General features: G+C 40.4%; 1 protein-coding gene across 6 annotated transcripts in view; it reads left to right on the top strand.

Annotated features, from left to right (window-relative positions):
- Nucleotides 1-26,065, top strand: part of pde10a (phosphodiesterase 10A) — a 54,174-nt gene extending 28,109 nt beyond the window's left edge. For 2 of the 6 annotated variants that reach the window (XM_019270215.2, XM_019270218.2), the window contains exons 2-22: nucleotides 1,251-1,382; nucleotides 10,357-10,385; nucleotides 11,643-11,766; nucleotides 12,543-12,592; nucleotides 12,712-12,852; nucleotides 13,668-13,823; nucleotides 14,895-14,945; nucleotides 15,529-15,587; nucleotides 15,891-15,942; nucleotides 16,676-16,818; nucleotides 17,187-17,279; nucleotides 17,512-17,698; nucleotides 18,850-18,992; nucleotides 19,189-19,272; nucleotides 19,367-19,517; nucleotides 19,634-19,789; nucleotides 20,449-20,621; nucleotides 20,760-20,871; nucleotides 21,034-21,114; nucleotides 21,956-22,044; nucleotides 23,471-26,065. In XM_019270215.2, the coding sequence (XP_019125760.1) occupies nucleotides 1,251-1,382; nucleotides 10,357-10,385; nucleotides 11,643-11,766; nucleotides 12,543-12,592; nucleotides 12,712-12,852; nucleotides 13,668-13,823; nucleotides 14,895-14,945; nucleotides 15,529-15,587; nucleotides 15,891-15,942; nucleotides 16,676-16,818; nucleotides 17,187-17,279; nucleotides 17,512-17,698; nucleotides 18,850-18,992; nucleotides 19,189-19,272; nucleotides 19,367-19,517; nucleotides 19,634-19,789; nucleotides 20,449-20,621; nucleotides 20,760-20,871; nucleotides 21,034-21,114; nucleotides 21,956-22,044; nucleotides 23,471-23,570 (2,306 nt within the window). In that variant the 3' untranslated portion in view covers nucleotides 23,571-26,065. The remainder of the gene's footprint in view (nucleotides 1-1,250; nucleotides 1,383-10,356; nucleotides 10,386-11,642; nucleotides 11,767-12,542; nucleotides 12,593-12,711; nucleotides 12,853-13,667; nucleotides 13,824-14,894; nucleotides 14,946-15,528; nucleotides 15,588-15,890; nucleotides 15,943-16,675; nucleotides 16,819-17,186; nucleotides 17,280-17,511; nucleotides 17,699-18,849; nucleotides 18,993-19,188; nucleotides 19,273-19,366; nucleotides 19,518-19,633; nucleotides 19,790-20,448; nucleotides 20,622-20,759; nucleotides 20,872-21,033; nucleotides 21,115-21,955; nucleotides 22,045-23,470) is intronic. The other 4 variants (XM_019270216.2, XM_019270219.2, XM_027277508.1 and 1 more) reach the window with 3 other exon arrangements.
- The last annotated feature ends 1,582 nt before the right edge of the window (nucleotides 26,066-27,647 follow it).

The following is a 27,647-nucleotide window of genomic DNA, read 5'->3' as shown; positions in this document are numbered from 1 at the left end:
CAGAGGGATTACCAGAGTCAGGAGAGCTTTGATTCTAAAATTAAATCAAATTAAAAGTTATTCCACAAATTTTTTTTAAGACTTTTCCAGACATGCGAGAGATACCTGCAGCTGAAGTGGATGCTTCTAGCTCCTGCATCTGGTTTTATTTAGTCATCTGACACAACAGTGAAGTCTGAGCCACCCTCCACGTACAGGTCTGCTGTCCAAACGTCTGCAGCCGTTCACTACCATATCAACACCACTCCCTACCATATCATACCGGATTTCAGACAGACAGTCCACTTAGTAATATTTTTATGACGTGTGCATATGTTTGTGTGTCTGACGGTAGAACACATGCCTTCCAGCTGCATGTCCTCCTGTGATTCATACTTGAAGGGAGTCTACACAGATGCTGCTGATAACCAGACATTTCGTGAGAAAGCGGTATAAAAATATGATCAGGGCTTTTTGACTACAACTATTATCTGATATTCTCTGATACTATTATCTGAGACAATTATTGCGTACCATACCATAAACTGTAAATCTAACACTGCCATAGGATTTGTTTTTCTTTTCTATGAAGAATTACCTTCGATTTCATTTCATGTCAGTGTTGTGTTCGAGGTCCCATGATGGGATGACATCTCACGGCTGAATTTAGACAGTTACAAGTCTTTGTTTTAGACACACACTCCATTTGCGTGAGTGACCTAAACATGATGGTTTCCTAGTGCATCATGACGGCCTCTCAGACGCCAGCGGGTGTATTAAAAACAACTTTCCCTCAACGATGGTCTGGCAAATGGCTTTTTACCCTGACAACAAAGACAGTAAACAGCAGCACTTAGCGAGCTCTCAAGAACCTAATTGCCTATTAAGCACAATCGAGTCCTCCTTTATCCTGCTGCCTCTGTTGGGGGCTCCTATCCCTGGAGACACAGCTTTACAGTAAACATAAGTGAGCTAGTCGGCTATCTGAGAGCTTTAGCTGCCACTCTCACCTCACAGTAAAGAGAAAGGGATGACCTTCGACTGTTTCGAGGCCTGTGCATTTGTTTGGGTGTCTGTCAGGAACACTGTGCACCTTTGGCAACGTCTTATATGACGTTATTTCCATCCTCTCATATCTTGTGTGTTTCTCTCCTCTGTACTTTTATGGTATTTGCATGATTTTCGTGCAACATCTTCTAGCCTTTTTTTTTTTTTTTCACTTTGCTTAGTCATGAATAAATTGTAGTGCGTTCTGTTTCTCTGCTCTTTAGGCTTGACAGATGAGAAAGTGAAGGCCTACCTCTCGCTGCACCCGCAGATGCTGGACGACTTTGTGTTGGAGAGCGTGAGTGCAGAGACGTTGGACAGATGGCTGAAGAGGAAGACCAGCAGCAGGCCTGCAGGTATACCACCCCCACCCACACACACACAGGGACAAACATGGAAACACACACATGCTGCAGCTCCCTGGATCACTCTGACATAATGATCGGATCAGCGGATTTTAATATATTGACGCAGAGTTGTAATTTCAGTAATATTTTGCTTTGGTTAAATGTTTATACTTTTTAGCTCACATAATCCCATATGAGTTCCTGACTAGTCAACCACAAATACAGGCTGCCCTGAATATCTGCAGCCACGTCAGTCCTCTGCTTTTATTGCTCTGAAACGCTAAAACCTTTTTCTCTTAAAGACCAAAGGATAACCAGAGCCGAGGCAGAGTGTGCCTCTGCGGGTTGTATTTATTATCCCGGCCATTTGCAGTACAAATCACTCATCCTCACATGTGTCTCCTTTAATCGTCAGTGTGGGTGATAGACAGAAGAAAGAGAGAGAGAACGGGGCCTGTCGGGTGTTTACGGGTCATTAGATGTGTTTGAGCGGACCGAGTTGAGTCTGTGCCGTGCACTCCACACACAGCGGACTGTTTCTCAGACCAACCGCATCCATCAAGGGCCCACAGGGCTGGCACTCTGCCCAGTCGAGCTGCTGACGTCAGAGGCGACCTCCAGAGACATGCAGCCGGCTGAAGGGGGCCCAGGGGAGGGGTTGGGATGGTGGTGGTGGCGGTGGTGGTGGTGGGGGGGTGTGCTGGCTCAGGGTGTGGGTGTGTTGAAGTGAAGGGGGAAACTGGCGGAGGATGGATTTGTCACATTTTGGAGCTGCTTTCTGCATGAGGTCTACAGACAGTAGTGTTCAGTGGTGCCATGCAGAGACATTGATTTCTCAAGACTGAGCCTGCATTTGAAAATATTTCCTGTATTACAGTTGTCTGTGTGTGGTGTGTGTGTGTTCACGTGTGTCCGTGTGTCCGTGTGTCCCGTGTGTGTTTTGGTTGACAGGTACCAAATAGTGGCCCTCATGGTAATCATTTATGCTGGCGCCAAGTAGGAATAACTAACTTTACTCATGTAGTTTAGGTCATCATACAAGTTGCTCAGCCAAAAGTTTGTTTTCGAAGATAATTAAAAGGGGCCATTTTGTTTAGGCCTACTACACGTTACATAACATGGCCGCTGGTCATTTTTAGGCATGTTTCAGTGTTTAAGAGCTCCCAGTTATTTAGTTATAGTTAGTTATCCGGCATTCAAACCTTGAAGCGTGAGTCAGGTAGCCCGTCGCTGTGAACCAAGTCAGGGTTATCGTTGTGCAGAAAGTCAGACCTGCTGATTGATCTAAAAGTCTGCACTTCACTACCACATAGCCATAACATACAAAAAAAACAACAACAACAACTAATTGACGAATGTTCATTATGATGAATTACATATTTTAAGGCAAGTTTCAAATTTCAAAGTTTGTTCTCACGTTGCTGAGTTCCTGGAAGGTAGACAAAAAACTCTTAAGTGCTATGATCCACAGTAATGCAAACCATATTACCGACCCCCTGGTAGGTGTAAAGCTGGTTTAAAATGGTTACTGGCATCAATTTTGTTGGATGAGGAAACATATTGGAGGACCAGGAGGTGGTACAGCACTGATATAGTACTGAACTGAACTAGAACTGATATAGTTTTAGCTAATCAACAGTATTATTTGTTTTATGTCTTATATGTGATGAGATCATGAGATCAGACACACACTGCATATGCACCACTCGTTCATCTAGTTGTAAACAGCATTTGCCATATTTGTCCACCTGCACACTTCTTGTTTCTGATGAATAGAGGTCATATATAAGTGTGCTCTGCTACAAGCATCTAAACTTTTGCTCTCAAAAAATTCCTGTCAGAGAAAGGTTAGTGGATTAATCCTGGTAACATGGATGGTATACAGTAGACATTTCTTGGATTATTTAAAAAATAAACTTTTCTTGTTTTAATTATATTTTCTCTTGAGATGACAGGAAATGATTCAAGGGAGAGACGGGGACCACCAGGACATCAGACTGCCTCAATTTCTGCAATTTTATTTGTGTTACACTTGTTTTTTGGTTCTCTCTATGAACTTTTATTTGGAAATTCATTTAACAATGCTGATTGTCGTTGTGATGAAAAGTCTCCGTACACTCTCCTGGTTACGATGTAGCTTACACAGCCTTAGTGCCAAATTGTTTAATTGTGGTGTTTAGGGCTCAAACTGGAACTCAACTCAAAGTCTGTTAACAGGTCTTGAGGAATACTACTGTATAAAGCCAGGTGGAGCTGTGCAAAGACTGATAAGGTGACTCAAGTGTCACTGATTGGGGCTGAAGACTATGAGTTTGAAAGTAGTGTGGAGTTAGAAATATGTGTGCTTATCACACCTCTGTAGACCGCTCCACACCTCAAGTTGACCTTAGCCGCTATTAACATAACACACCCGAACTCTTGCGGGTTAAGTTGCATAATGGGTAATTCAGGTGCTGACAAGAAATAAGAACGTACATACTGTCCGTATGTTCGACAGTGTTACAGAAGTGCGGTGCTAAGTTTTCTTCTAAGAAAACAAGAATCTATTTATATTTAGTGTTTCTCATTAAAAAGCAATATTTGTGTCCTTGAGGTCTGACCAACATGTTGAATCAATTTCCTTCCTCAGCCCTATGTTTACTCAGTGTTGAGTGTTGTGTTACATATGTATGTTGAAAATACACTATTTTGTCTTGACCACCTCAGACTCACATTGCTCCTGCTGGGTTGGCTTTAAGGAAGTTGTTAGAATACTTAATAACGTGTAGGTATTGAACATAGACAGGGTGAAAACATCAGTAATCAACCTGACAGCTCTCTCATTATGCCACATGTCTCTCCCCAGGGGGTTGATCTTTACATCACGTCAGTAACATCACCCTAAGTCCACTTCCTCAGTTAGACTACTGTGAGCAGACACTTAGGCACCACTTTGCAACTTCCTCTCAGAGGTTGTATCCACTCAAATGACAAGCAGAGTCTAATTTTTGGTTCATCACACAGGCTGAAAAGTCACTGTTGGGGTGATGGCTGCAGATTTGTTTGATACATTTCTCCACATTTGTTTTAAAGAAGTCAGGCTTTTCCTGTGTATTTTGTACGGATAAAAAGTAGCTAACTTTATCTAAAGATTTATTTCTATGTCCATTTTTTTGCAGTGATACTTTTTAGACATCTTATATTCTTTATGAGAGTAGGAGAAAAAGGACCTGTCATCATGTGATCGTCACTGAGATAACCGCTGCTTCCTGGAAGCAGTCCCTGCAGCCAGTCCCATTCTCACTTATCATGTGATGGGCTACATTGGATAACATAAATCAGCTTGTCTGTACGCATACCCTCAAGTGCGTGTGAGGGTGTGTTTGTGCAAAGGTTTTGTTACAGCCTTTATTTCCAGAAAAAGCCTTCACATTTGCACACTTCTGACTGCGTTGAATCTGCTGTGTGGTAATACTACAAATGTTCCCTGTCACGATAACTGAATTATCCTTTTTTTCTATTGTTCTCTTGTTTATTACTTTATTGCATCATAGTTATATTTTTATATCAAGATTAGCTTTCAAGGCAGATGTTGGTGTGTCACAACTGTGGTGCAGAGCAGATCAGTCTTACAGTGGCCTCTTCCCGAACACTACGAGCAGAACACAATTTCCCAGAATCCCCACTGATGGCATTTGACCATCACACCTCTCTAGACTGCAATCCCATTGGCAGTGTTTACTTCACACTATATGTTTTCATGGGATAATTAATAAATCCTAAACCCCCTGCTGCTCCCATCCAGAGGCCCCTCGTTACTCATCAGTGCCTTGTGCAATGTACACACACCTACACACAAACGCACACTTACTGTGTATATGTACCAACTGTGGCTGTTAGTTAGATTGTGCAAGGTGTAAATTATTGCTGATACAAACAGCATTGTGGACGAAAGCTGGACAAAGTCAAAAGTGTGTTAAAGTTTATTATTGTTGCTATAATTTTTTTTCCTGTAATTCCTATGCTTCTTTTGTGAATGTACAGTTTTTACACTCATATTCTCATCACAGTTCGCCCTAAATTTGTGAACAAGGAAGAGTACAGATACAATATTATCTGTCCAAATTAGATTATATCTGAACTCCTACTGCTTATTTTCAACTAGTCAATGTCAGAAAATGGTGAAAAAGAATAATTTCATGAGTCACAAGTCACACCTTGAGACAATAGTCCAAATCCTTAAGATATGCCATATTTATTTTTAATTAAATAACTGAAAGAAAAAAAAAAGTCACGTTCACTCACATTTGAGAGGCTGCAAACAGAAGATATTTTTAATTTTAATAATAACTAATAAGTTCCTTGACAAGTCGCACTGCCTGTCTTATTAATAATGGAGAACTTTGTCTTGTCTTTTTTGCCGGGGCTCCCAGGGGCAAGAGTTAGGCCGAGCTGTTAAGCAGCTGATACTGTTTCTCAGATGTGTTTGGACGGCAGTCGCTAGCAGACAAAGATGTGCTTGTGTAGCAGAGCCTCATACCTCGTCACTGTGATAAGAGCGCTGTCTCACCTGCAGGGCTTTCCATCAGGAGGAGGCCCCCTACGCAGCGCTCACTGGATGCTGTTTAAAATACACATTTTAGATTTAGTAGTATAGTCTAGTATAGTCTGAAATGCAACTCAAATGATCCACTAAATAAATTGTTTTTGTTTTTAAAAGCTCGCCCAAAAGTATCTTACGAGCGCCAGAAAATATCTTCCTCAATGTTGTTAATAATTGTCCAAAATTTACTACCTGGTAGTTAGTTAAACAGGAACTCTCATAGATGTCTCTATTTAAAGATACAGATAAACATAAACAGCAAAAAAGCCAAGTGGCGTGTGGAGGTAAACAGGGAGCTGTACGTCGTCCATGGAGCAGGCTGCTGCAGCATTGGGTTGACACGTGTTGACTGCTGACTCACTGTTAGATGACTGTCCTGTGTGTATGTGTGTGTGTGTGTCTGTGTGTGTGGGTGTGTATCTGTGGCAGCAGATCAATAGAGCGCTCATCAAGTATCATGCACATTAGATACAGCTGACTGGAGGATTTTTGTCCAGTGAAAAGCCTAAGCTCCGGGCTGCTGATATGTTCTGGGTGCTTCATTTATGACCATCAGTTCTACAGAAAGCTTTTTGCTCTGAACTGCAGGCTTTGTGTGCTGATGTGTATGTACTTGGATAAAGGTACAGGGTAAAGTTTATTATTAATACTAGTAGTAGTAGTATTGTTAGTATTGTTCTTATTTTTCATTTATGTATTCATATTTTGCACTAAGCTTAAAAGTTTTTTCAAATGTTCTAATTTTTTTCTGTGTAGCATTTATGTTTATCAAATTATCAAGCATTTGTCAAAGTAAGAGGAGTAGATCTTGTTCGCTTCTTACAATCACATCTCTCAGTACATAATACTCCACACCTCATGAAGTAGTGTAATAAACACCGATATCAAAGTGCTTTGCAGCGAAAACAGCATGTCAGATCCTTGATAAGAGATGTCAGAGCATAAATATGTTCAAGAGATTTATTAGCAATTCTCCTCAGTCAAGAAAAGTCAGTTTGAATCAGCGTTTTCTGCACCTTATCATGGATATATCAGATATCCACATCATTTTTTTTTTTGTTTTTTTGTTTTTTATTGTATACTGCGCAAACGCTTTCATTACACACCATAATTTGCACAGATATTCTTGTGTGGCGTGAAAAAGGCTTTTACCCTCTTATTTACTCCCTGTTATCATTGTTGTGTTGAAAGTAGAATAAAACTTTTGCATCCAGACTCAGGAGACGGTTTGTCATGTCTGACGTCATGCTGATGGATTTATTTGAACTTTTTCTGTTCGATTCTGTTTTTCCAAAAATAGTCTGCGAGAGTGTTTTTCTCTTTTTCCAGCCATATCTGTCTGCTCCTCTGTCTCAACTGTTGCACTGCACAAGATGAAGACAACTAATGCACCAAAACTTTCTATGGAAGTAAAAATATAACAAACAACTTATATATTTAAAAAAAAAGCATGTTAATGGTATGCACAAAAAGTATGATCTCATTCTGTAAGCATCAGTCGTGAAAGATGTTCTTAAAATCATTAGACATTAAATAGAATCAGGACATGTACACGTTGACCTTATAAACATAATCTTCAGAGGAGCCTAACCCACTGGGCATTGGTTTACCAGGCAGCGTAACACATAGCACAAACTGATACCTGCCATCTTAAAGCTCCCTGCGCTGCACACCTGACAAACATTTTCCCCGAGGTCATTCAGGATGTTCAGGAACAGTTGAATGCAGCAATGAAGTTACTAGAAGAGCTCTGTTTAGCCTCTACAGGTTTCAGGAGTTGCTAGACAGTTGTTTTGTATTAGCTGCTTCGCAAGCTGGCAGTATATTTTCAGCCCTCTCCTCCTGTGTTTACTAAAAGCACAGCAGTGTCGCTGAAAATATGGGATGGTATTAGAACAGGCTACTGGTCTCTGTCCCTGTGGTTGACCACCACCACATCATATGGTGATAAAACACACACACACCTGTATACATACCTTCCCTCTCTGTCCCAAAGGTAGCTGTATCCTTAGGATTAATCCCTGGACTCATACCTGATGAAACAACGATGTTATTGTTGCAAAACAATAGCGGGACACGCACATTGTTTGCTTTATATGTTTTGGAGACTAGTTAATGTTGTGTAGGTGTCAGCTGTGCAAAATGACACGTTCTAGAAATACACAATGCAGTACACAATGCAGTATATTCAAGACAAGAGTTCTGGTTTCACATGCTGAACACGTGGTGCATGGCCCTCAATGCTTACTTTAAAGGAACTACTGGAACAGGTCCAACCAGGCAACTGGTTCAGCGACTGGATCAGCACAACTTGCAGCACTTGCTTTCATATCTCTGTGGTTCAAAGGCACAGGAAGGTTCTGCATTTCACCTTACACCCTGTAGACTGTTTCGGTGTGTGGACACAGCAGCACAGTGGTTCCACTAGGACTGCTACACATGAGATGCCGGCAGAGATAATTTGCCAGACTGTAATTGGACTTGTAACAACCACAAACAGTGCCTGGTGAACATTTCCTCCAGAGGGAATACCTCTGGGAATGGGAAGGCTCTTATGTACTGTAGGCCTATGATTGTACCTGTGTGATTATATGTGACAATTAAACTTAACTTGAATTAAACTGAGGGATCAAACTTATGTGCAATGCCATAGGTTGTGTTCCATAGTTAAGCATTACATCAGACTCTTTATGTAAAACAAAAACTTCTTTCATCTTTCAATGTTCATAGCTTGTTTTCCAAACACATTTTGCTTCTTGCTATCAAACACCACAGACACTGAGGCACTGTACATAATGTATATAATAAATAATCTTGAGTGAGTAATAATCCAATTAAGTACTGAGTATTACATTTCCTGGTATCTTTAGAGTCAAATCAAGTTTATTTACACAGCCCTCTGTCTCACAGATCTCACATATCATTCAACATTATGCTGTACATAGTACACCGTGTACACATCATATATCACATTACATCATACTGTATACATATCACATTGATTGTATAAACAAATTGTCATACAGTTAGTACAAGTGAATTAAATGCAGAATTAAGGGTTGTTTTCAACTAAATGGATCTCAATGAATCAATCAATCTCTACGTGTTTTTGTTAAAATGGGTGTTTTTTGTTGATGTACTCTCAAAGTATATAAAAAAGGTAGACTAGGTATCCTACTGTGTTTGTAAAAATTTGTCCTTCAAAGGGGTTTATGTCAGAATATTCTTGGCCTCAACAACTCATTATAAAAAAAGATTCTGTGTGTATTTTTTCTTTTTTCAAAGGGGTTTGAAGTATTTTTCAAGTGCAGCTCTCTGTCCTCTGATTGACGTCATGCCCGGCCAGGGGTTCACTCTAAAATAGCTCTCATGGCTAAGTTAGGAAACTCATAGCATACTGGGGGAATGTTTAAAACAACAAACAAAGTAGCTGGCTGTAATTTCTTTCTTCACATGTACAAAGAGGTTCGCTTCAGAAGAGGACCAGCCGGAGTCAGCACTTCGGTAGATGTTTCTTAAATCTGCCCAGCATTCTGCATGGTGTGATCTGATCACATGAAAAAGTTAGCAAAGAGATCTGAGCAGTTACTGTTCTCCTGCGTTTCTGACGCATGTGTAATGAAGAACTGCTTGAGCTGTGTGACTGGTTTTATTTTCATCCCAAGTAGCGCTCCCAGACCCACTCCCAGACTATAAGTCCAGAAACTGTTATGTTTGGCTGGAGCTTTCATTATTATCACATACTTCAATGTCTTCGTCCAAAGACAATAGTCATATGTCTACTGTCTCTCCAACAGCCTGAAATCACACCAGGAATTTGCACTCGAGGCCACAAAATTTTGCACTTGTCAAGTTAAATTAATACCTCTCTTAATTCTGTTTCAAAAGGAACATAATTTAGGCAAATGTGTCCCTGCATCAAAAGTAGATTATGTACTTATCTATAATTTATACATAACGTGTATTAATGCTTTCAGTTCTGCATATTTCTTTTTGCCATTTGCTCATTTATCATTTACCTGGCTACTGTTGTGAGGACCGCATATAGTTCAGCTTACTTGCTGCTTGTGATGTTGTGCTTTTGTAATCCATGGGTGCATGAATCCACTTAACCTTCAAACAGCCAGGCCAGATGAACTTTTCCCTAGTTTTGCAAGTTTGTAGTTTTACCTTGTATTCTTTTATTTCAGTATTATTTATATCTTCTACTTTCTAAACTTATCTTTACTTATTTGTGTCATTGTGTTGCTGCATCAACCAAAGTTATTTAAATTATGATGGTATAATTAATTTTCAATGTAATGAAGTTCATCAAATGGTATATTTCTAATACATGTCTAATTGTTAGACATGTCTAATCTGATTGGGTTTTTTTAACTTTGTGTTTTTTTCTCTTTTCAGATGACACATCAGCTAAAGAAGTCAGCAGGGTAGGTGTTAATTGCTTAATTTTATACTACACATTTATGTGACAATGCACATGTAGTTTCACTTTATATATGTTTCGCATATTATGATCTTGTGCTATAATTCCCAAAGCTGACCTTAGTGACTAAATGAGTTCTTACTCAGAAATGGACACCACGGCTGAATGAATTCAAGGACAGTACAGAACTCAATATTGTCCTTCAGTAGCTGCAATATGTCCTGGTGTACTTAATTAAGATGCAGATTAACTATGTTCTTTGACAACAGTTTTGTTTGTCCTTGCGCTTACTTTCTTTAGTACAGCGCCTTTATGACTTTGTCTCACGGACTGGAAAAATATGAATAAAAGCAAGAAATAGTTTACAAATTCATACCTGTGCACTCTTTGCACACTTTGTCCTGAAAGGACCCAGCTCTGTGCGTGTTCAGGTCAGCATCACATAGATTATTAACAAGAATTATAAGGACTGCCACACTTGTCACGTGTGAGACAGTTAGTAGGAAAGTTCTGGGAAAGAGTTGATACCTTGTGCTCCACATACGTTGTTCACACCTTTGTCATCTTAACACGTTCAGGCTCTGGAGAGACCAGGTGTCAGCACCCACAGCAGGGCCCCAGGTCTGGGTAGAACGGACTTCACACACATGCATGCAGGAAAAAAAAAACAAAAAAACAGGGCTATTCGACCCCTCAGTGCGTCATCTATACGTCTGTGCAAACAGGATGTGGGAGGATAGAAGGCGTCCCATGGGGGAGGTTTTCTAGTGCGCCACTCTCCCTGCCGTCCTGTCCTCACCCTCTCTGCAGGCGTAGAAATAGACATCTCTCTGGCCCCGTACAAGGCAGGAGGTCTGCCTCTTACATAACCACACTTCTAAGCTGAGGCTGTGCAGCAGGGCTTGCCAGGGCTCTAATCGGAGCTGTGGGGCTCCAGTGGCTTTCTCTCGGGACTGTGGGGGATCCCTGGGCTAGAATGCAGCAGTGAAGGGGAGTGTAAGGGTGGGGTGGAGGGTAATGTTGCGATGAATGGCTCTGTCTTTGTGAATGGCAGGAACATAATCCTCATTCATTCAAAAAAAATTTAAAAAAATCATTTGAGTTAGTATCTAGCTGCTACAGTAACCTTAGACCAGGTGCAGGGCAGGGTGTAGTTTGTTGTCACATTGTTTCTTTGTTGTAGCTTGCTGAATTCTGAAATTCAATCTCAGTGTTTATAGCAAGGCTGTGGAGTTGCAATTTATGTGTGTCTTGTGTCCAGCAGTACCAGGACACAAATATGCAGGGTGTGGTGTACGAACTCAACAGCTACATGGAGCAGCGTCTGGACACTGGAGGAGACAACAAACTCCTGCTCTATGAGTTGTGCAACATCATCAAAACAGGTAAAAGTGATCAAGTGTATTGATCCCCTCAGCTTCAGTTCATGTCACACATGGTCATACAACCCAAAATGATACTGACAATATCCATTTTTATTTTGAGAAAAAAAAGGTGATTGTGTATGTTAAACGTGTCTCTATGAGACTGTGGCCAAATACCATGAAAGAATACTTTATAATAATGATAAGGGAAACATGAGATGAACATCAAGAATTATTCATGAATGAATAGTCATAGTTCTTCTCACCATCCAAGTTGGCAAACCCAAAATCAAACTAGTGATTGAAGGATCTAAAAAACAAGAAAATCGTATAATTAAACAGTCTGTATAATTTTAAAAACAATCATCAGGTCAAACCCTGACATGGTCTGACATGTTGCATCGTATTAATTTGTTATTATGTTGTCAAAGAATCCAACCAAAGGATCATTTCACCCTAACCACACTACTCATTAACTTCTTGATCATCTGTGTATTCTCCACCAGTCTCCCTGTCATCACATTGTATGGTAACATGACCCATATATTAGTGTGAAATGGGACTGGAAAGGGCGGACTGGGAATGAGATGAACTGGATGGCAGTCAAAGCCCTCGGTCAGAGTGGCCTCATTGTTATGTGGGACATTGTTAATGGATTGTTATCGGATTGTAACTGGACTGTTGTCTCCTTGTCATGCTCAGGTATACCTGCGATTTATTGTTGGACAGCATGAGAGAATGTAACACAGACATACACCGACAGCTAATTGTGACCTGCATGTCTCTTGTTTCTACAGCAACAAAAGCTGATGGATTTGCACTTTACTTCTTGGGAGAATGCAACAATGTAAGTGCAGAGGACATTTACTGAATACAGTTTACATACTAATGCATTTGTGTGCATGTATTTGACATTTTCTTCCTTCATTTCTGTTTCCCTCTCTGTTCTCCTATGCTTCTCAATAGAGTTTATGTTTGTTCACTCCAACGGGGGCCAAGGATGGCCCTCCAAGCCTCATCCCCTCCGGCCCCATCGCATTTGGGACGACCATTGCCGCTCATGTTGCCAAGACTCGCAAAACACTGCTAGTAGAGGACATCATGGGGGTAAGGTTTCCTCGCAAGCAGTGCAGATTTACAGTTTACTGCATAGCTGTGATCTCTTAAACATACATCTATGTTTCATAAATCACCACCTGGTTCGATGCAGTCAGCACCATCAAGGCAAAATATACTTGTACCTATACAATTTGAATGTAACTAAGCTAGTCCAGCTGTTTAACAATGACACAATAGTGATTTCAACAGAAACGGTTCCACATCAGTGGCAGCCATCTTGGTCGCTCATGAAAATGCCTCACTGGCCAAAAAGGCCGTGCTCTGTATCAAATCTGGCCCATATTAGATAAACGATTGTGACGGGCCCAACCGGATTCAGTTTGGATGGAAATCTTCCTGAACGCGAGGGTGACCAGGCACATCTGCCAGAGCAAATAAAACATGAGCTTGCAGACTCAGCAGGTTTCCAGGCTAGGGGGACTCCTGTTTAGTCCTGCATCTTTTACAGTGCTCTGCACTTGCGTACTGCAGTGCTTGCTTAATAAATGATGGGGGACTTTTCCTACTGAAGGCCTGGTGTCCTCATTCAGACTTCAGACTGTGAACAAGGGGAGATGTCCAAGAAAAAGCCTGTAAAAGCCTCTGGAGGGTTTTACAAATTCAAGAAAATATCAGAAAAGGTGCTCTGTGGTGAGAAATATCCAAGTCTCAAAAAAGGACAAATTAAAAATAAAAGCTAAAATTCTTCACCATGTCCTCCTGAGGGGAAATGTTACAATTTGTCTTATTTGTCATCTATTTATCTTAATGTACCAGCGGCACTAACCTGCTCTGTTAAACCTTCACTGACCTGTGTGTTGCAGGACGAGCGCTTCCCCGACGGCACAGGGCAGGACTCAGGGATCCATGTTCACTCTGTCCTGTGCCTCCCCATCCTCACTGCCATCGGGGACCTCATTGCCATCCTGGAGCTGCATCGGCACTGGGGCAAGGAGCCCTTCAACCTCAGCCACCAGGAGGTCAGTCTGACCCAGACAAAACACACCAAGAGTGGGAAGCTGGAGCAAGGCTCACAGAACTACAGTTAGCCTGGTATTCACCTTAATCTGGATCTGTTTAAGATCTTTAAGATTTGTGGGGTTCAGTTCATTGTGGTAAATACTAAATAATGCTGTTTGTCTCAGAGGACCTTCTTCTTGGTGCTAATGAAATACATTCTGTAAAATGGTAGTTCAGTGAGCTAGAAAATTACTTAACAAACAAGTTTCACATTTAATTTTTAAACAACATATTTAAAATAACAATGATTCCTTGATTTTGTATTTTTTTAACTTGATCATTTTAGCATTATTTGTTAAATCTTAAGAGAAAACGACATTTAATTTAATTTATTTAAACACATATCAAATGCTGTAACACACCCCTGACATATCACCAACTTTTAAGGTGATATGGCTGATGTGTCTACAAACAGCATTCATTTTGAGTACAATAATTGAATATTCACTCTGCCGTAGCTCTGCTTTGCTTTACAGTTATAGGTAACATCTGGCTCTTTGGAGTCTAAATGTTATAATTTGATAATTGCAAACCTTGTCTGTATTTGGTGCTGGGCAGGTAGCATACAGTGTGTTTATGAGGAAAAAAAACATTGACACAAAAACATTTAAGTTGCTCATCATAAAAACAATATACTGACAGATGCACAAATGCTTTGTAGAGCCAAGAGGAGCTGCTGAGTCATGTGATAATTGCTGAGTCATGTGATAATTGTCACTAGGAGCACCTTCACATTACACTTTTTCTTAAAAATATCTATAGTGCAGCTTTAATATCCAGCTGGTTCACTTTTAATCAGCGATACAAAACACAGGGATATAGCAGTGTTACAGGGTTTGTGTTTGTTTGTTTCCTCTTAGCTCTGAATCTGAAAGCTAACTGGCTTTTTTTGTGATTATGAGACTTCTTGAATGAAATACAAAAAGGTGTAAAAATGTGATAAGAACTGATCAAACTTGAAATTGTGTTATAAGCTGTATAAATTGTGACATAAAATTATAGAGTATAGAAAGCTTCTCTTTCTTTTTCAGGTTGCAACAGCTAATTTAGCCTGGGCATCGGTTGCCATTCATCAAGTACAGGTGAGCAAACTTCCACAGGGGACTGGTTTGATTTTTAAAATTGCATTTTGTAGTTTATATACTGTACTATAACACATCACTAAAGACTTGGAACGTGGTAAAGCCTGCCCGTCCCACTTATTTTGCTCTTGGGTGACTTTGTTTGTTCTGGTTCTGCACTGGTGTTTTTAATGGGGAAATCCACTGTGTACAGGAACTAGGTTGTCACTGGGCTCAGTCCAATCAACTAAGCCATAGATTCAACAAACAGCTCCCGGTAGACGTCATTACGCCCCAGTGCTGTTTTTATACGAACAGATAGAATAACACCTCAGAGAAGCAGCGTCCCACTGCAGCGCTGGCCACAGCGGACCTCTGAGCTTCAGCGAGCGGTGCTTCACTGCAGCATCACACTGCACTCCTGGGTTAGCTGCTCACTGCAAAACACTCTGTTGTTACTGAAACTCATGTAGGTGGCCAAGTGTGTAGGCAGCAAGTTGGTTTGTTTACAGTACACGCAGGATGCTGTATGTGCCCTGTGAGAAACACGTAATACGTCTTGAGGTCACAACCTATTAACCTACCTATTTTTCTTTGTTTCTAGGTGTGCAGAGGCCTCGCCAAACAGACTGAGCTCAATGACTTCCTACTAGATGTGTCAAAGTAAGAGCTGCTGTTAGGACAGTTTATCTAACACTAAATGAGTGCTGATGAAAACATATTCAAAGTGTATTTTAACCATGTTCTTGTTTTAGTGTAACAAATTTAAGATATGGGCTCTAATGTGAGTTAGTGTCTCATTTTTTTCTCATAAGATCAAACGTTAAATAAAACTTTTTGTGCTCACACAATAGAAGAAATAACTGCATTTATTAGGCAACGTAGCTTTCATGTCTTGAATGTGAACGTCATCAGAGCTTTCCATTTGTCAAACATCTCAATGCGCCATTTCTTCTTTTCGCACAGAACATACTTTGATAACATTGTGGCAATAGATTCTCTACTTGAACATATTATGGTGAGTGTGATTTCTGCAAGTATGTGTTCATTCACATTGTCTTCAAGGCTACACATCCTGGGAGTGTGTGTTAGGTTATGTCTGTTAATGAGTAATAATGCTGCTGTAATACAGATATGCACAGGCTATCTCGATACCTGAGGCACAGCTAATGTTTCCTGACAATACATGCTTGTTGGAATTATTAATAGGTACTAATTTTAATAATAGACATACTGCTTGTCATAACTATTATTCCAATTGTTCATTATCATAATATTAGATACATAAACATTCTAAATACGTTTAAAATATATGTTTAAACTTGGTTCAACCTGAAATAGATGGGATTTTTTCCAGCTTGCAATATGTGTTCTAATTTGCATATCTAAAAGAAATGTGATCTTGATAAGTGCAAAACATGATTTTCCTGTTTCTTTCACTGAAACCCACCTCTGTGTCTGTATGTATTTTGTTGCCTTGTGACTGTGGTGTCATCTCAGGTCATTCAAGTCATCTGGTTCAAACACTAAAATGAACTGGAATGACCTGTAGTTATACTGTGTGTGTTTATGTTACGTCTCTACATTTAACTGTTCCATCCAAAAAAAAAAATGTTTTAAACTGCAGTTATGCGTCTGATTTAATAAAGTTGCAGGTGCTAGATGTATTTTTCAGTGGGTTTTTTTTATTTTTCAGTTCTTTCAGACTTTCATATTGCTAATAAAGTTCTGTCCCTGGTGTTGTTTTGCAGATATATGCAAAAAACCTGGTGAATGCTGACAGGTGCGCACTCTTCCAGGTAGATCACAACAACAAAGAACTGTACTCTGACCTTTTCGATATTGGGGAAGAGAAAGAAGGCAAACCTGTCTTTAGGAAAACCAAAGAAATTAGGTGTGTATGATTTGCCATTTTCTCTTACAATGTGCTAAATAGCTCATTTAATATTGACAGTGTCTGTGTTCTTCTTTAATATTAGCTTATTTTAAAGGAGCAGAACAGTTTAAACGACACACATCTCCACACATCCAAACGTGTGGCCTGCACCTGAAAGCTTTATTCACCAGAGTGTACAGTAAACAAGTCTGACGAAGACAGCTATTCCAATAATAGAGAATATATTAAACAGGGCTAAAATTAATGACCTGCTGATTTTTTAACTATTTTTAATATTCTTTTCTTTCTTGTCTATTTGTGCTGTAAATTATACTTTTAATTTTTTTTTATTTTTTCGCTTGTCCTCTCTTCCCTCCCTTTCCTAGGTTTTCTATAGACAAGGGAATAGCTGGCCAAGTGGCTCGGACAGGGGAAGTCTTAAATATCCCAGATGCCTATGCAGACCCACGGTTCAACCGGTAAAATTTCACAGACCCTGTGATAAGCCTTTTGCACTTATCTTCTAATATCTGTGATTATTGACAGTTTAATTCACTTTCTTGACGTCGTCTTTGCTTACTCTCCTGTATTTGGGATAAAAGCACTAGTTACTGTATTACACCAGGAGTTAAGACATGTTGCGCTTCTTATGTGTAATTCACATGTTTCTCAAGCTGATGTCTTCATATTTTCGTATGTCTTCCCGAACAGAGAGGTGGACCTTAAAACCGGCTACACCACGCGGAACATCCTGTGTATGCCCATCGTGAGCAGGGGGACCGTTATAGGTGTGGTGCAGATGGTGAACAAGCTAAGCGGAAGTGCCTTCACTAAAACTGATGAGAACAACTTTAAGATGTTTGCTGTCTTTTGTGCTCTGGCCTTACACTGTGCAAATGTGAGTACTCACTGATCTGAAAACATACACCATGCTCTTTATGTCTGTCTGCACAAGTCTGCTCTTTATCTTTTGCAGTGTAGATAGATGACGTGAACATTATATAACACCTCATGGCCATGAATACTCGATCCTGATTGGCTCATTTTCAGATAACTGCAAATGTGACGTAGGGGCCTCATCCTCGTCCTAAATTCATACTTACAGCTGGAAGGCTTGTTTCATCTGTTACTAGGCTGTGGGTTTCCCTATTTGTCAGAGTAGTCATTTCATTTTTCCTCCAAGGTTGACAAATATAGTGCCAGCTGCTTCTATTTAAAGTGTGCATTGCTCCAAAATATGGATAAAAACTTATTTCTTGGCAGTGATAATCAGCCCTTACATGGAACACACAGACGTTTCATAAATCATGGTAACTCTGTAAGCTTGCGTTGTGTGGTCTGTCTGTCAGACCCTTTCTCTCTCTGTGTCTCTCTCTCTATCTGTCTCTCTCTCTATCTCTATCTCTCTCTCTCTTTCTTTCTTTCTTTCTCTCTCTGTCTCTCTCTCTCTCTATCTGTCTGTCTGTCTCTCTCTCTATCTGTCTGTCTCTCTCTCTCTCTCTATCTGTCTGTCTCTCTCTCTCTCTCTCTCTCTCTCTCTCTCTCTCTCTCTCTGTGAGGCCTGACTCACCATCATCTCGTGCGACAAACTTACGCAGGAGTAGCGTCACAAAGTTGGTTTTAAAATTGATGAGGCATGTTAATATTTTAAGACAAGCAAGTCTGCATCCGTCCACTGACAGGATTTATGTTTAGCTGTAATTTATGCCTTGCGTCTCTAGGAAACTCACTTAGGCCCAGCTCCTGATTTATGGTGATTTATGGTGGAAGGTGTGAGGCTTAGAACATGTACCTGACTGTCTTAGTCCTGCCTGCCCGCCTGTCTGGGACAGGGACAGGGATAAGAAACAGATGTGGAGACGCTTTTTGGAGACACACAGATAAAATATGATACAGGACTGTAGCGGATGGCTTAACTTTGCCTGACCCTTTTGGAAATCCCAGCGATGATACTTAAAGAATTCAACAGAAGATGATATTTATAGCACTGGAGTGTCAGCATTTTAAAGACTAATTCCTGTTCTCTGATTTTCCCATGCGTCTCTGCAGATGTACCACAGGATCCGGCACTCTGAATGCATTTACAGAGTGACGATGGAAAAACTGTCTTATCACAGCATCTGCACGTCAGAAGAATGGAAGACCCTTACCCAGCTCAACCTCCCTGCACCCATTTATAAAGAGATCGAAACGTAAGTGGTGCAGATTCAGAGCAGCGCCACGGTCACTATCTCTGCAGTGACCCTGAGTGTAGTTGGTCTACAGCCAGTTGTCTGTGAAAGGGACGATGACAAAGTCCAGACCTGGGCAAGTCCCCTCATGTGTCCCTCTGTGTGCTGTACATGCTAATTTAAGACTCTCCTCCTATCTCTTTCCGCCCTCCTCCAGGTTCCACTTTGACATAAATCCCTTTGAGGAGATCTGGCCTGCTGTCTTTATCTACATGGTTCATAACTCCTGTGGTAAGACCAGGTGAGGTGTCACTGGGCCATAACGATTTCAGTGTCAGTTCGTCAGCAAAGCTTGTGATGATTCCTTTTTAATCATCCTTTCTTTCCGTGTGTAGCTTTGAGCTGGAGAAGCTGTGTCGGTTCACCATGTCTGTACGGAAGAACTACCGGCGTGTGCCCTACCACAACTGGAAGCACGCAGTGACGGTGGCACATTGTATGTACGCCATCCTGCAGAAAGCCTCTGGGATGTTCACAGAGCTAGAGGTCTGCTTCTTATTGGGTCTGGGTTTTACTGCTCCAAGACAAAAATAAATTAAATTAAAAGTGTCTTTGGTCCTTTGTGATTTTTTTCTTTTCTATCTTCTCATTGTGGTTTACAGAAAAAGGGTCTGTTGATAGCCTGTCTGTGCCATGATCTGGACCATCGGGGGTACAGTAACACGTACCTGCAGAAGTTTGACCATCCACTGGCAGCTCTGTACTCTACCTCCACCATGGAGCAACACCACTTCTCTCAGACAGTCTCCATCCTGCAGGTAGAGCTCCACTATGCAGAACTTTATTGACCTTCATTTAAATTATGATATTCAGTATCAAATTATGTGATCTGCATAACATGTTTTGACCTTTTTTATTATTTAAGCGCATCAGAATATCACTCGCTTACGGGCAGACGGTGGGGAAAAGAAAGGGAACACTGCACAATATCACAAAAATGGTGCCATATGTGAACAAACTTCATCAGCAAAGGAGAAAACAGGCCATGACAGGTGGCCATTTAAAAACATAGTAAAATGATGTCCTCAATTTATGCAAATGGCAGCTTCAAAAACTCATATTTACCACAGGGCATACTTGCAGCTTCATCTGAATTGGATTGAATTTGGAGTTTTTACTTTATGTTTTATCTCTCTGTGAAAGAAACCTTCTCATTTGCATGCATGCATCCCGTACCAGTAGAAATATTAAATCAACATGTAATTTCTAGTTAATGTTTAAACACATGCACACTGTTAATCCACTGAAAGGATCATACGATTTAGTTCTGAGTGCCCTCTTGTGTAACCTCCAGGATCTGCTGGCAGGCCTTGAACCCTGACATGATTGTGAGATTACAACCTGTTGTAGCCTAGCTGAGCTGAACGCCTCATAAGTGGAGCTTTTGCTTTTTTATTGATCTCTTTGTTTCTCATAGCTGGAAGGGCACAATATTTTCTCCAACCTGAATTCCAGCGAGTACGAGCAGGTGTTGGAGATCATCCGGAAGGCCATCATCGCCACAGACCTCGCCCTGTACTTCAACAACCACCAACAGCTGACAGAGCTTCTGACATCACACGCGCTGGACTTGAACAACCACTCACACAGGTCAGGTCACGATTACTCGCACTGGTCCACAGGTTAGGTCAGGACCATATCTGGATCTCACGGCATCACAAAGAGAAACACAGACCTGGTACATTGAGCTTTTCCGCATGGCTATAACCTGGCTTTGCTCCCCTTCAGGGACCGTGTGATTGGTCTGATGATGACAGCATGTGACCTGTGTTCTGTTACCAAGAAATGGCAAATCACACGACTCACGGCCAACGACATCTATGCTGAATTCTGGGCTGAGGTACAGTGGGATAGTGCTGGAGTTGAAACAGTTTTATAGTACAGGACAGACTGCTACTACTGCTAAAAACAAACTGTCCTACAATTTATGAGGCACAAAATGTGGTGTGGTGGCCAGACGTTTGCCACAATCCACAAAAATAATAATTATTTTGTTCATCAGGGAGACGAGATGAAGAAGATTGGATTGCAGCCAATTCCTATGATGGACAGAGACAAGAAAGACGAGGTTCCCCAAGGCCAAGTAAGACTAGCACTTTTACTCACTCGTACTTACTCTCGACCTCAAACGCACCTCAAACATTTGAAATTTCTCCAATCTGATTATGTAGAATAAATACGGAGGGTATGTAGAGTTAAATAGATAAATAAGAGTTGAACGTTTGAACCTGTGTCCCATTTATAGTTTAACAAACAAGGCCTGCCAGTAACTCTCAACAGTCAGCTACTATAATAATGTCGTTAAGGGTATTTCATAATAGTATAACAATGTAAGAATTTTGTTTTTATTACACATAATGGCCATATATAACATTTTTGGAATAATAATGAAGCAAACAAAAATGAAAAGAGACTTACTTCCACACGCACAGTCCACCCACACAGATGTTTTCACTTATTAGACCTCTTCTCCAGTCTATGTGGGCGTGTACAGACTCTTGACTGACAGCTCCTTCCCTCTCTTCTTGGTTCTGTAGCACCTGTTTGGGGGCGTGACAGTTTATACATTTATTTTTATTGGTACAGTTTGTTGACATCATCTAATTTCCAGCTTGGCTCCACCCACCTTCGACTGACTAGAGCTCTAATCAGCCAAGTAATTGAAAACTCCTGTGTGGGTGTGCGGGCCATTACAGTCATTAATATACTGTATGTGAGTCACCAAATAAGCAAATCACAGGCACAAGCTCTGAACTACTATTTTAAATACTTTTCAGAACTATATATTTTTTGAGCTTTGTGGCCCAAGGATCATCAAACAGAATAGCATTACTCTGTTTCCAAATATGTTAACACAAACTGTATATAAACCTGCCTCTTCTGCCGAATTATTTCTGATGGTTTATCTTTTGTCTTTTCTTCAGGTGGGATTCTACAACGCTGTTGCAATTCCATGTTACACGACCCTAGCAGAGCTTTTCCCTCCATCCAGTCCTCTTCTAAAAGCCTGCAAGTGAGTATTAGAAAGCTACAGTTTTAAAGGAAGAGAGTAAAAGAGTCTCGTCCTTCACCATGTGCGACAAAAAGCCAAGCAACAGTTGACAGACTACATATTCAGGATATGTGGTGAGGAATATAAAAATGTAATAACTGTTGGTGTAATTCTACTCTTTTTGTGAAATACGTCAAAAACAATCAAAGAACTTCTTTGCACGGTCATGCTGACTTCACGTCTAATATGGTCAATAAATGCACTGACAACAGCCTGCGACAAGTTATGTGTGTACTGGCCTCATCTGACCAGCAGCCGTTAGCCAGACAAATAAGATTAGAGGTGATAAGTAGTGTGCGTGTAAATGTGTGGTGTATAGTCGCACATTCCAAGCGTTCCACTATAAATACAAGCAAAACACACACACACACATGCTACTGTACTGATATTAGATTAAACAAACTTGCTGGAAACATATTCAACACATTGCCATATAGAGTACAGTGTACTTACAGGAAACAGTTGTTCTGTCAGTGTGTGTGTGTGTGTGTGTGTGTGTGTGTGTGTGTGTGTGTGTGTGTTTGGATGGTGTGACATGCACATGTCCCCATCCCTCCAGGGTAACCCACTGGTTTTTGAAATGTTGTGACCTTGGGAATGCAAACAAAGTAAAGCAGTGTAATATTTAAGTCCCGGCTGTACGTCAGCACTGGGCTCTGGGTGGGCAGCAGGCCTAGACCCCGTGGAGCCCGGCTGCTTTTTGTGGGACTGCCGCAGATGTGTAAACTGCATCAGGCTGGCTAATTGAATGGAATGGCAGCAAAGGGCAGCACTTTCTGCACTCTTATGTCGGGCTTGATTATAGCACAGAGGGGAGAGGTTACCTTCGTGACGACAAGAACTGATGGGACCGCTACTGCAGATGACTAATGAATTACACTGCTGCCTGGCTGTGGTGTTTTGATTCGCTTTAATACAATTTTTATATTGTTTTGATTTGTTGACATTTAATATGGATCTCATCCAAACCATATGGATCGTGTTGATATTTCTGGCTTAACATAGTTGCTACAGTTGCATGATCTCAGCTGCCTCTAACAATGTCCATACCAGTTTTAGCATCAGATGCACACCCTTGTGGCAGCAAAGTGTTATAATGCTGTGTGCTAACTAACTAGCCCTATCAATAGCTACAGTGTGGTGCATTTCATTTTCATTCAACAAGAACAGCAGCGGTTACAAACCTATATACAAATATCTGATAATAGTTTCATCGAAAGACCATTAATATAATCAGTATTTAATGGAAAAATCATTCAGAAATAAATATAATAAATGTTTTAAAAAAATAAAGTTTGATTCATGCTAATATGATCTTAAAGTCTTTGCACTAAGAAAATTATGACATGCAGTGTCTGAATCTGATGGCGTTGTTTTGTGTCTGCAGGGACAACCTGGGCCAGTGGGAGAAGATATCGCGAGGAGAGGCGGAGGACATCGTGCCCAGCCGGCCTTGTGATTCAGGCCCAGTCAAGGTGGACAACTGACTACCAAAGTGGTTTCTGGCCCACCAAAGGAATACAACCTGAATCCTGCCATGGACCTGGTACTCTGTAGGGGAAAGAACCCGCATCCTGTGTTAACAGGAGACGGATCAGCTAAAGGCGACTTGACTTTGAAAAACACACAGTTACCTCATTGGGTGACGGAGGTGTCAACACTGACGGTTTCACCGATCCCACAGACTGACAAACAGCCGATGGGGAGGGACTTCAACCCATCACCCTACATCCATTCAGCTTGGGAATTCATTTGGTAGAATGGACTTGTGCCGTTTTGGTTGTTTTATTTTAGCTATTTTATGTTATTTTATGACTTGTTTTTTATTTGAGCTGATTCTTTTATGGTCTTGTATTTACAGAGGCCTTACTCTGAACCTTTCACAGGCTAGAATATGTGAAATCTTGTTGTCGGTTCAGGCTTTTATTTTAAAATGGTACTGTTTGCCTTCTGTGGTAGGTTTATCGTACGCGCACTACTTTAGCAAGGTATTCCCAGAGACAGAAGGAATGTGTAGAGCAGATGTATGATGTAACGCCATCTTACTGAGAAGGTGGACGTCAGAATGTTTTTTTTATTACTTTTTGAGCAAAAATCCTTTGCAGTACTTGAATAAAGACATACAGCCTATTCTAGGTGGAGATGGCAGAAATCCCCCGCAGCAAAATTCTAAAAAACATGGACAAACTGTGACAAGAGGAGTTAAGATAATATCGACACTTGTGAATACAGTCACAAGAGAGTCATAATGTTTCTCTCTGAAGTGGACCCCACAGCACTGCCCCTGGCCCCCATGACATTTGGGAACCTGCTGCATAGTACTTTCCTCTGATTACAGAATCTGATCCCAGACCAGCAGTTACAGTGATGTTAGTAAGATGGAAAATGAGCGTGATGCACACATAGCAGCCCTTTCACATCAGTTACAGTGAACCAAGACTGCATACAATTGAATTTCCACTCATAATAATCTTCACGCCACTATCACATCATAAATTATTTTACACTACAATCTGGTTGCTCTTCATTAAACAGTAATCATTTCTTCAACCATGAATAAAACACAAGTAAAATGAGGATGATGCAGAAATTGGCTAAGTGTCCTAGGATTATTAACAAACTTTTTACATGTTACTTAATGTCCAAACAGCACCCTCATTTAAGTCACATTAAGGCGTGAACTATTGAGCTTTAAATTAAATAAAGGGTGAAGGGTGGAATAATTTGTAGCCTATACAGTCTCTCTTTGTCAAATCTGTAGAGTGAACCGTTTATGACGCTGAACACATTTTGCTGTTGATGCCAGGCACAGCAGCTCAACAGACGTCTCAAAAGCAGCCAGCTTTATATTTTCCCCATAATGACAAACCTGTAAAGCTTAAGTGCATCACATGTCTATCTCTGGGATTGCAACTCAGAAATGTTGGTCGACTTATATCAGGTGTGTCACAGAAGTTCCCCCTCACATCCACGACCTGTCGATGGAAATAAATCCTCCTCCTTTTATGCTGACTCTCCAACATCATGCGAGGGGGTACATTTAGACTCTCCCAAATGAGTTTCCGAGATCTTCCAAAAGACAAATGTTTTGTCTGAAACTGTCATTCCAGTGGAGATGGTCCCTTCAAGACTGAAATTACCGCTCAGATAATTTGTTTTTACGACTGGTACTGTGGCCCCCTCCAATGGTGTGAATGTATACCTTGATGAATGTTTTGTTGATTGCAGATCCTCGGTGGTGGCAGTTTTCCATGATGTGCTCTGTCTTACTTTTCAGAATTGCTTCCAGTAAGCTTCAACCAAGAGCAACAATTAGCATGCACCTAAACTGAAGTTTATATATAATTTTGCATATACAGTAATAGGTGTATACTGTGTACAATCTAGGAATTAGTTTGTACAGACTGAGATGTATGCTCTGATGGTGCTAAACTGAATGGCAGTCATGCACTTTCCGACTGAGTGTGTACACTGTGTGTGTGTTTGTATGTAAGTATGAGTGCTGTGTGTGTGTGTGTGTGTGTGTGTGTGTGTGCGTGCGTGTGTGTGTGTGTGCGTGTGTGTGCGTGCGAGAGAGAGAAAGCTTCTGACTGTCCCCCCCACCCCTCCAACCCCACCTGAGAACATGGTTAAGTCCATAACACTGCACTGTCCCTTCTACTTTTCAGCACCAGTTATATCCCATTGTCTGCACTATGTTTAGCTTATGATCTTTATCATTATTATTATTATTATTGATGATTATTATTATTGCTATTATTACTATTGTTATTTTCTTAATTAGAGTTAAATTTAAATTAACTTATATTTTTTATACAGAGAAAAATAATGTTGGCCTTTTTGTTTTGTACAAAGTAAACATTAAGATAAATAAACAAAATGGTCTAGACATGTTACTGTTACCCAGAATAATTGCGGAATGTCTCAACTGTAAATGTAAGAGCAGTAGCCCAAATGACTTTTATTAAATACCTGAAAAACACATCTGTGTCTTTGAATCTTATTTCACTGTTGTGTAGTGTTTTATTGATAGAGCTGCAGAGAGTGACGGTGTGACGGAGTTTCTTGTAAATGAACTCATTTCACTGGCTTACTTCTGATACATTCATTACTGCAGAAAATACTGTAATTCTTCTTTTGCCCTTTGAGCTGTTGTTACCGTACCATCTTGTGATCATCAGGAATACAGTGAAAAGATGAGAAACTTACTGCTGCACTAAGTTTAAAATTTTAATTTGGTGCCATGCTTGGATCTGTTGTTTGAGGGGTGCGAGGAATAGTATGTGTATGATCCTTAAATATGTTTAGATGCAGTGTATATGGGGGATCATATGGTCTTTGATTGATAAAATTCATGTTTAAACACCCATCAAGCATTTTATATGATTCTTAAATTACCTCTGAAACATTACATAATCTGTGGCATTTATCTATTTTGGCTTAGGAGGCTCTACAATCACAATTACTGGCGGTCTAAAGAGATGTTATCTATTTTCTTATGAAATTCATAAATCTGGAAATTAACTTTTTTTTATTCACTGACAGCAGCAACGCATCCTCAAACTTCAGTGTGCTTCTCCACTGCATTATTTTATTTAACATCATTACATCAAGCGTTAATGGAGCACACAAGGATTCAAATGAATGCAAACTCCACTGTATGGCCCCGCTTGTTTCAATGAAGCATAACATGTTACACCGTTTCTTCCCTCATGCTCAGCTTTGCCATCTGGGTGCTTTCCTATTCCGACCATTTAAGCCCTGAGGCAGAGTTTCACTCTCCTTCTCCTCCTCTCTCTAGCCCTGAGGCAGAGTTTCACTCTCCTTCTCCTCCTCTCTCTATCTTTACGCTCACTGCTGTCTGTTTATTTGCACACTATAACCCAATTATTGTGAATAACCAGATTAAGATAATAGTTTGATTAAAGCATTTACATGAGTTTGGCTGTAACCAGATTTAACCCACAACCATTTTGCATGATTCGTCTGGTAATTAAAGGATTTGTGGCAGCCCACAGGAAACATTTGAGTGTCACAAAATAAGAAAATCTGAGGAAATGGAGGGAATTTCTTGGAGTATATTCTTTTCTCTTCTGTTGTCAGCAGTCAAACTACTTTTCAGTTAGGGTCATGTAGTATTGTTTCTGGCTTGTGACTAAAACCAGATCATTCATAAAGTCCAAATTCTGAAGAAAATCTAGACATGTTCATTTTGTAACATGAAAATTCTGATAATGAACTTAAAGGACTCCTCGGTTACCCTGATCAGATGATATTACAGATGCTATCTGTAATATCACCAGCAACAATGATGCATACTTGCAAACCGGTTCTGCAATCTTAGAGAAATAAAAATAAATAAATAATAGAAATGGCACTAATATGATACAGATGATTAACATTAAACCTCTTGCACTGGTTCAGTCTCTTAATCTATTATATTAATATTTAAGATTAGCTTTTTTTTTAGACACCATGAGACAATTTTCCACAAGACACCAGCTCTTAAATGCATAATCCTCAACACAATATAATGGATAGGACAGCAAAATAGAGTAGAATTA

The sequence above is a fragment of the Larimichthys crocea genome, chromosome III, assembly GCF_000972845.2.
Source record: "Larimichthys crocea isolate SSNF chromosome III, L_crocea_2.0, whole genome shotgun sequence".
Lineage (NCBI taxonomy): Eukaryota > Metazoa > Chordata > Actinopteri > Sciaenidae > Larimichthys > Larimichthys crocea.
Note: the sequence above shows the minus strand (reverse complement) of the source record. Positions and strands in the feature narration are given on the sequence as shown.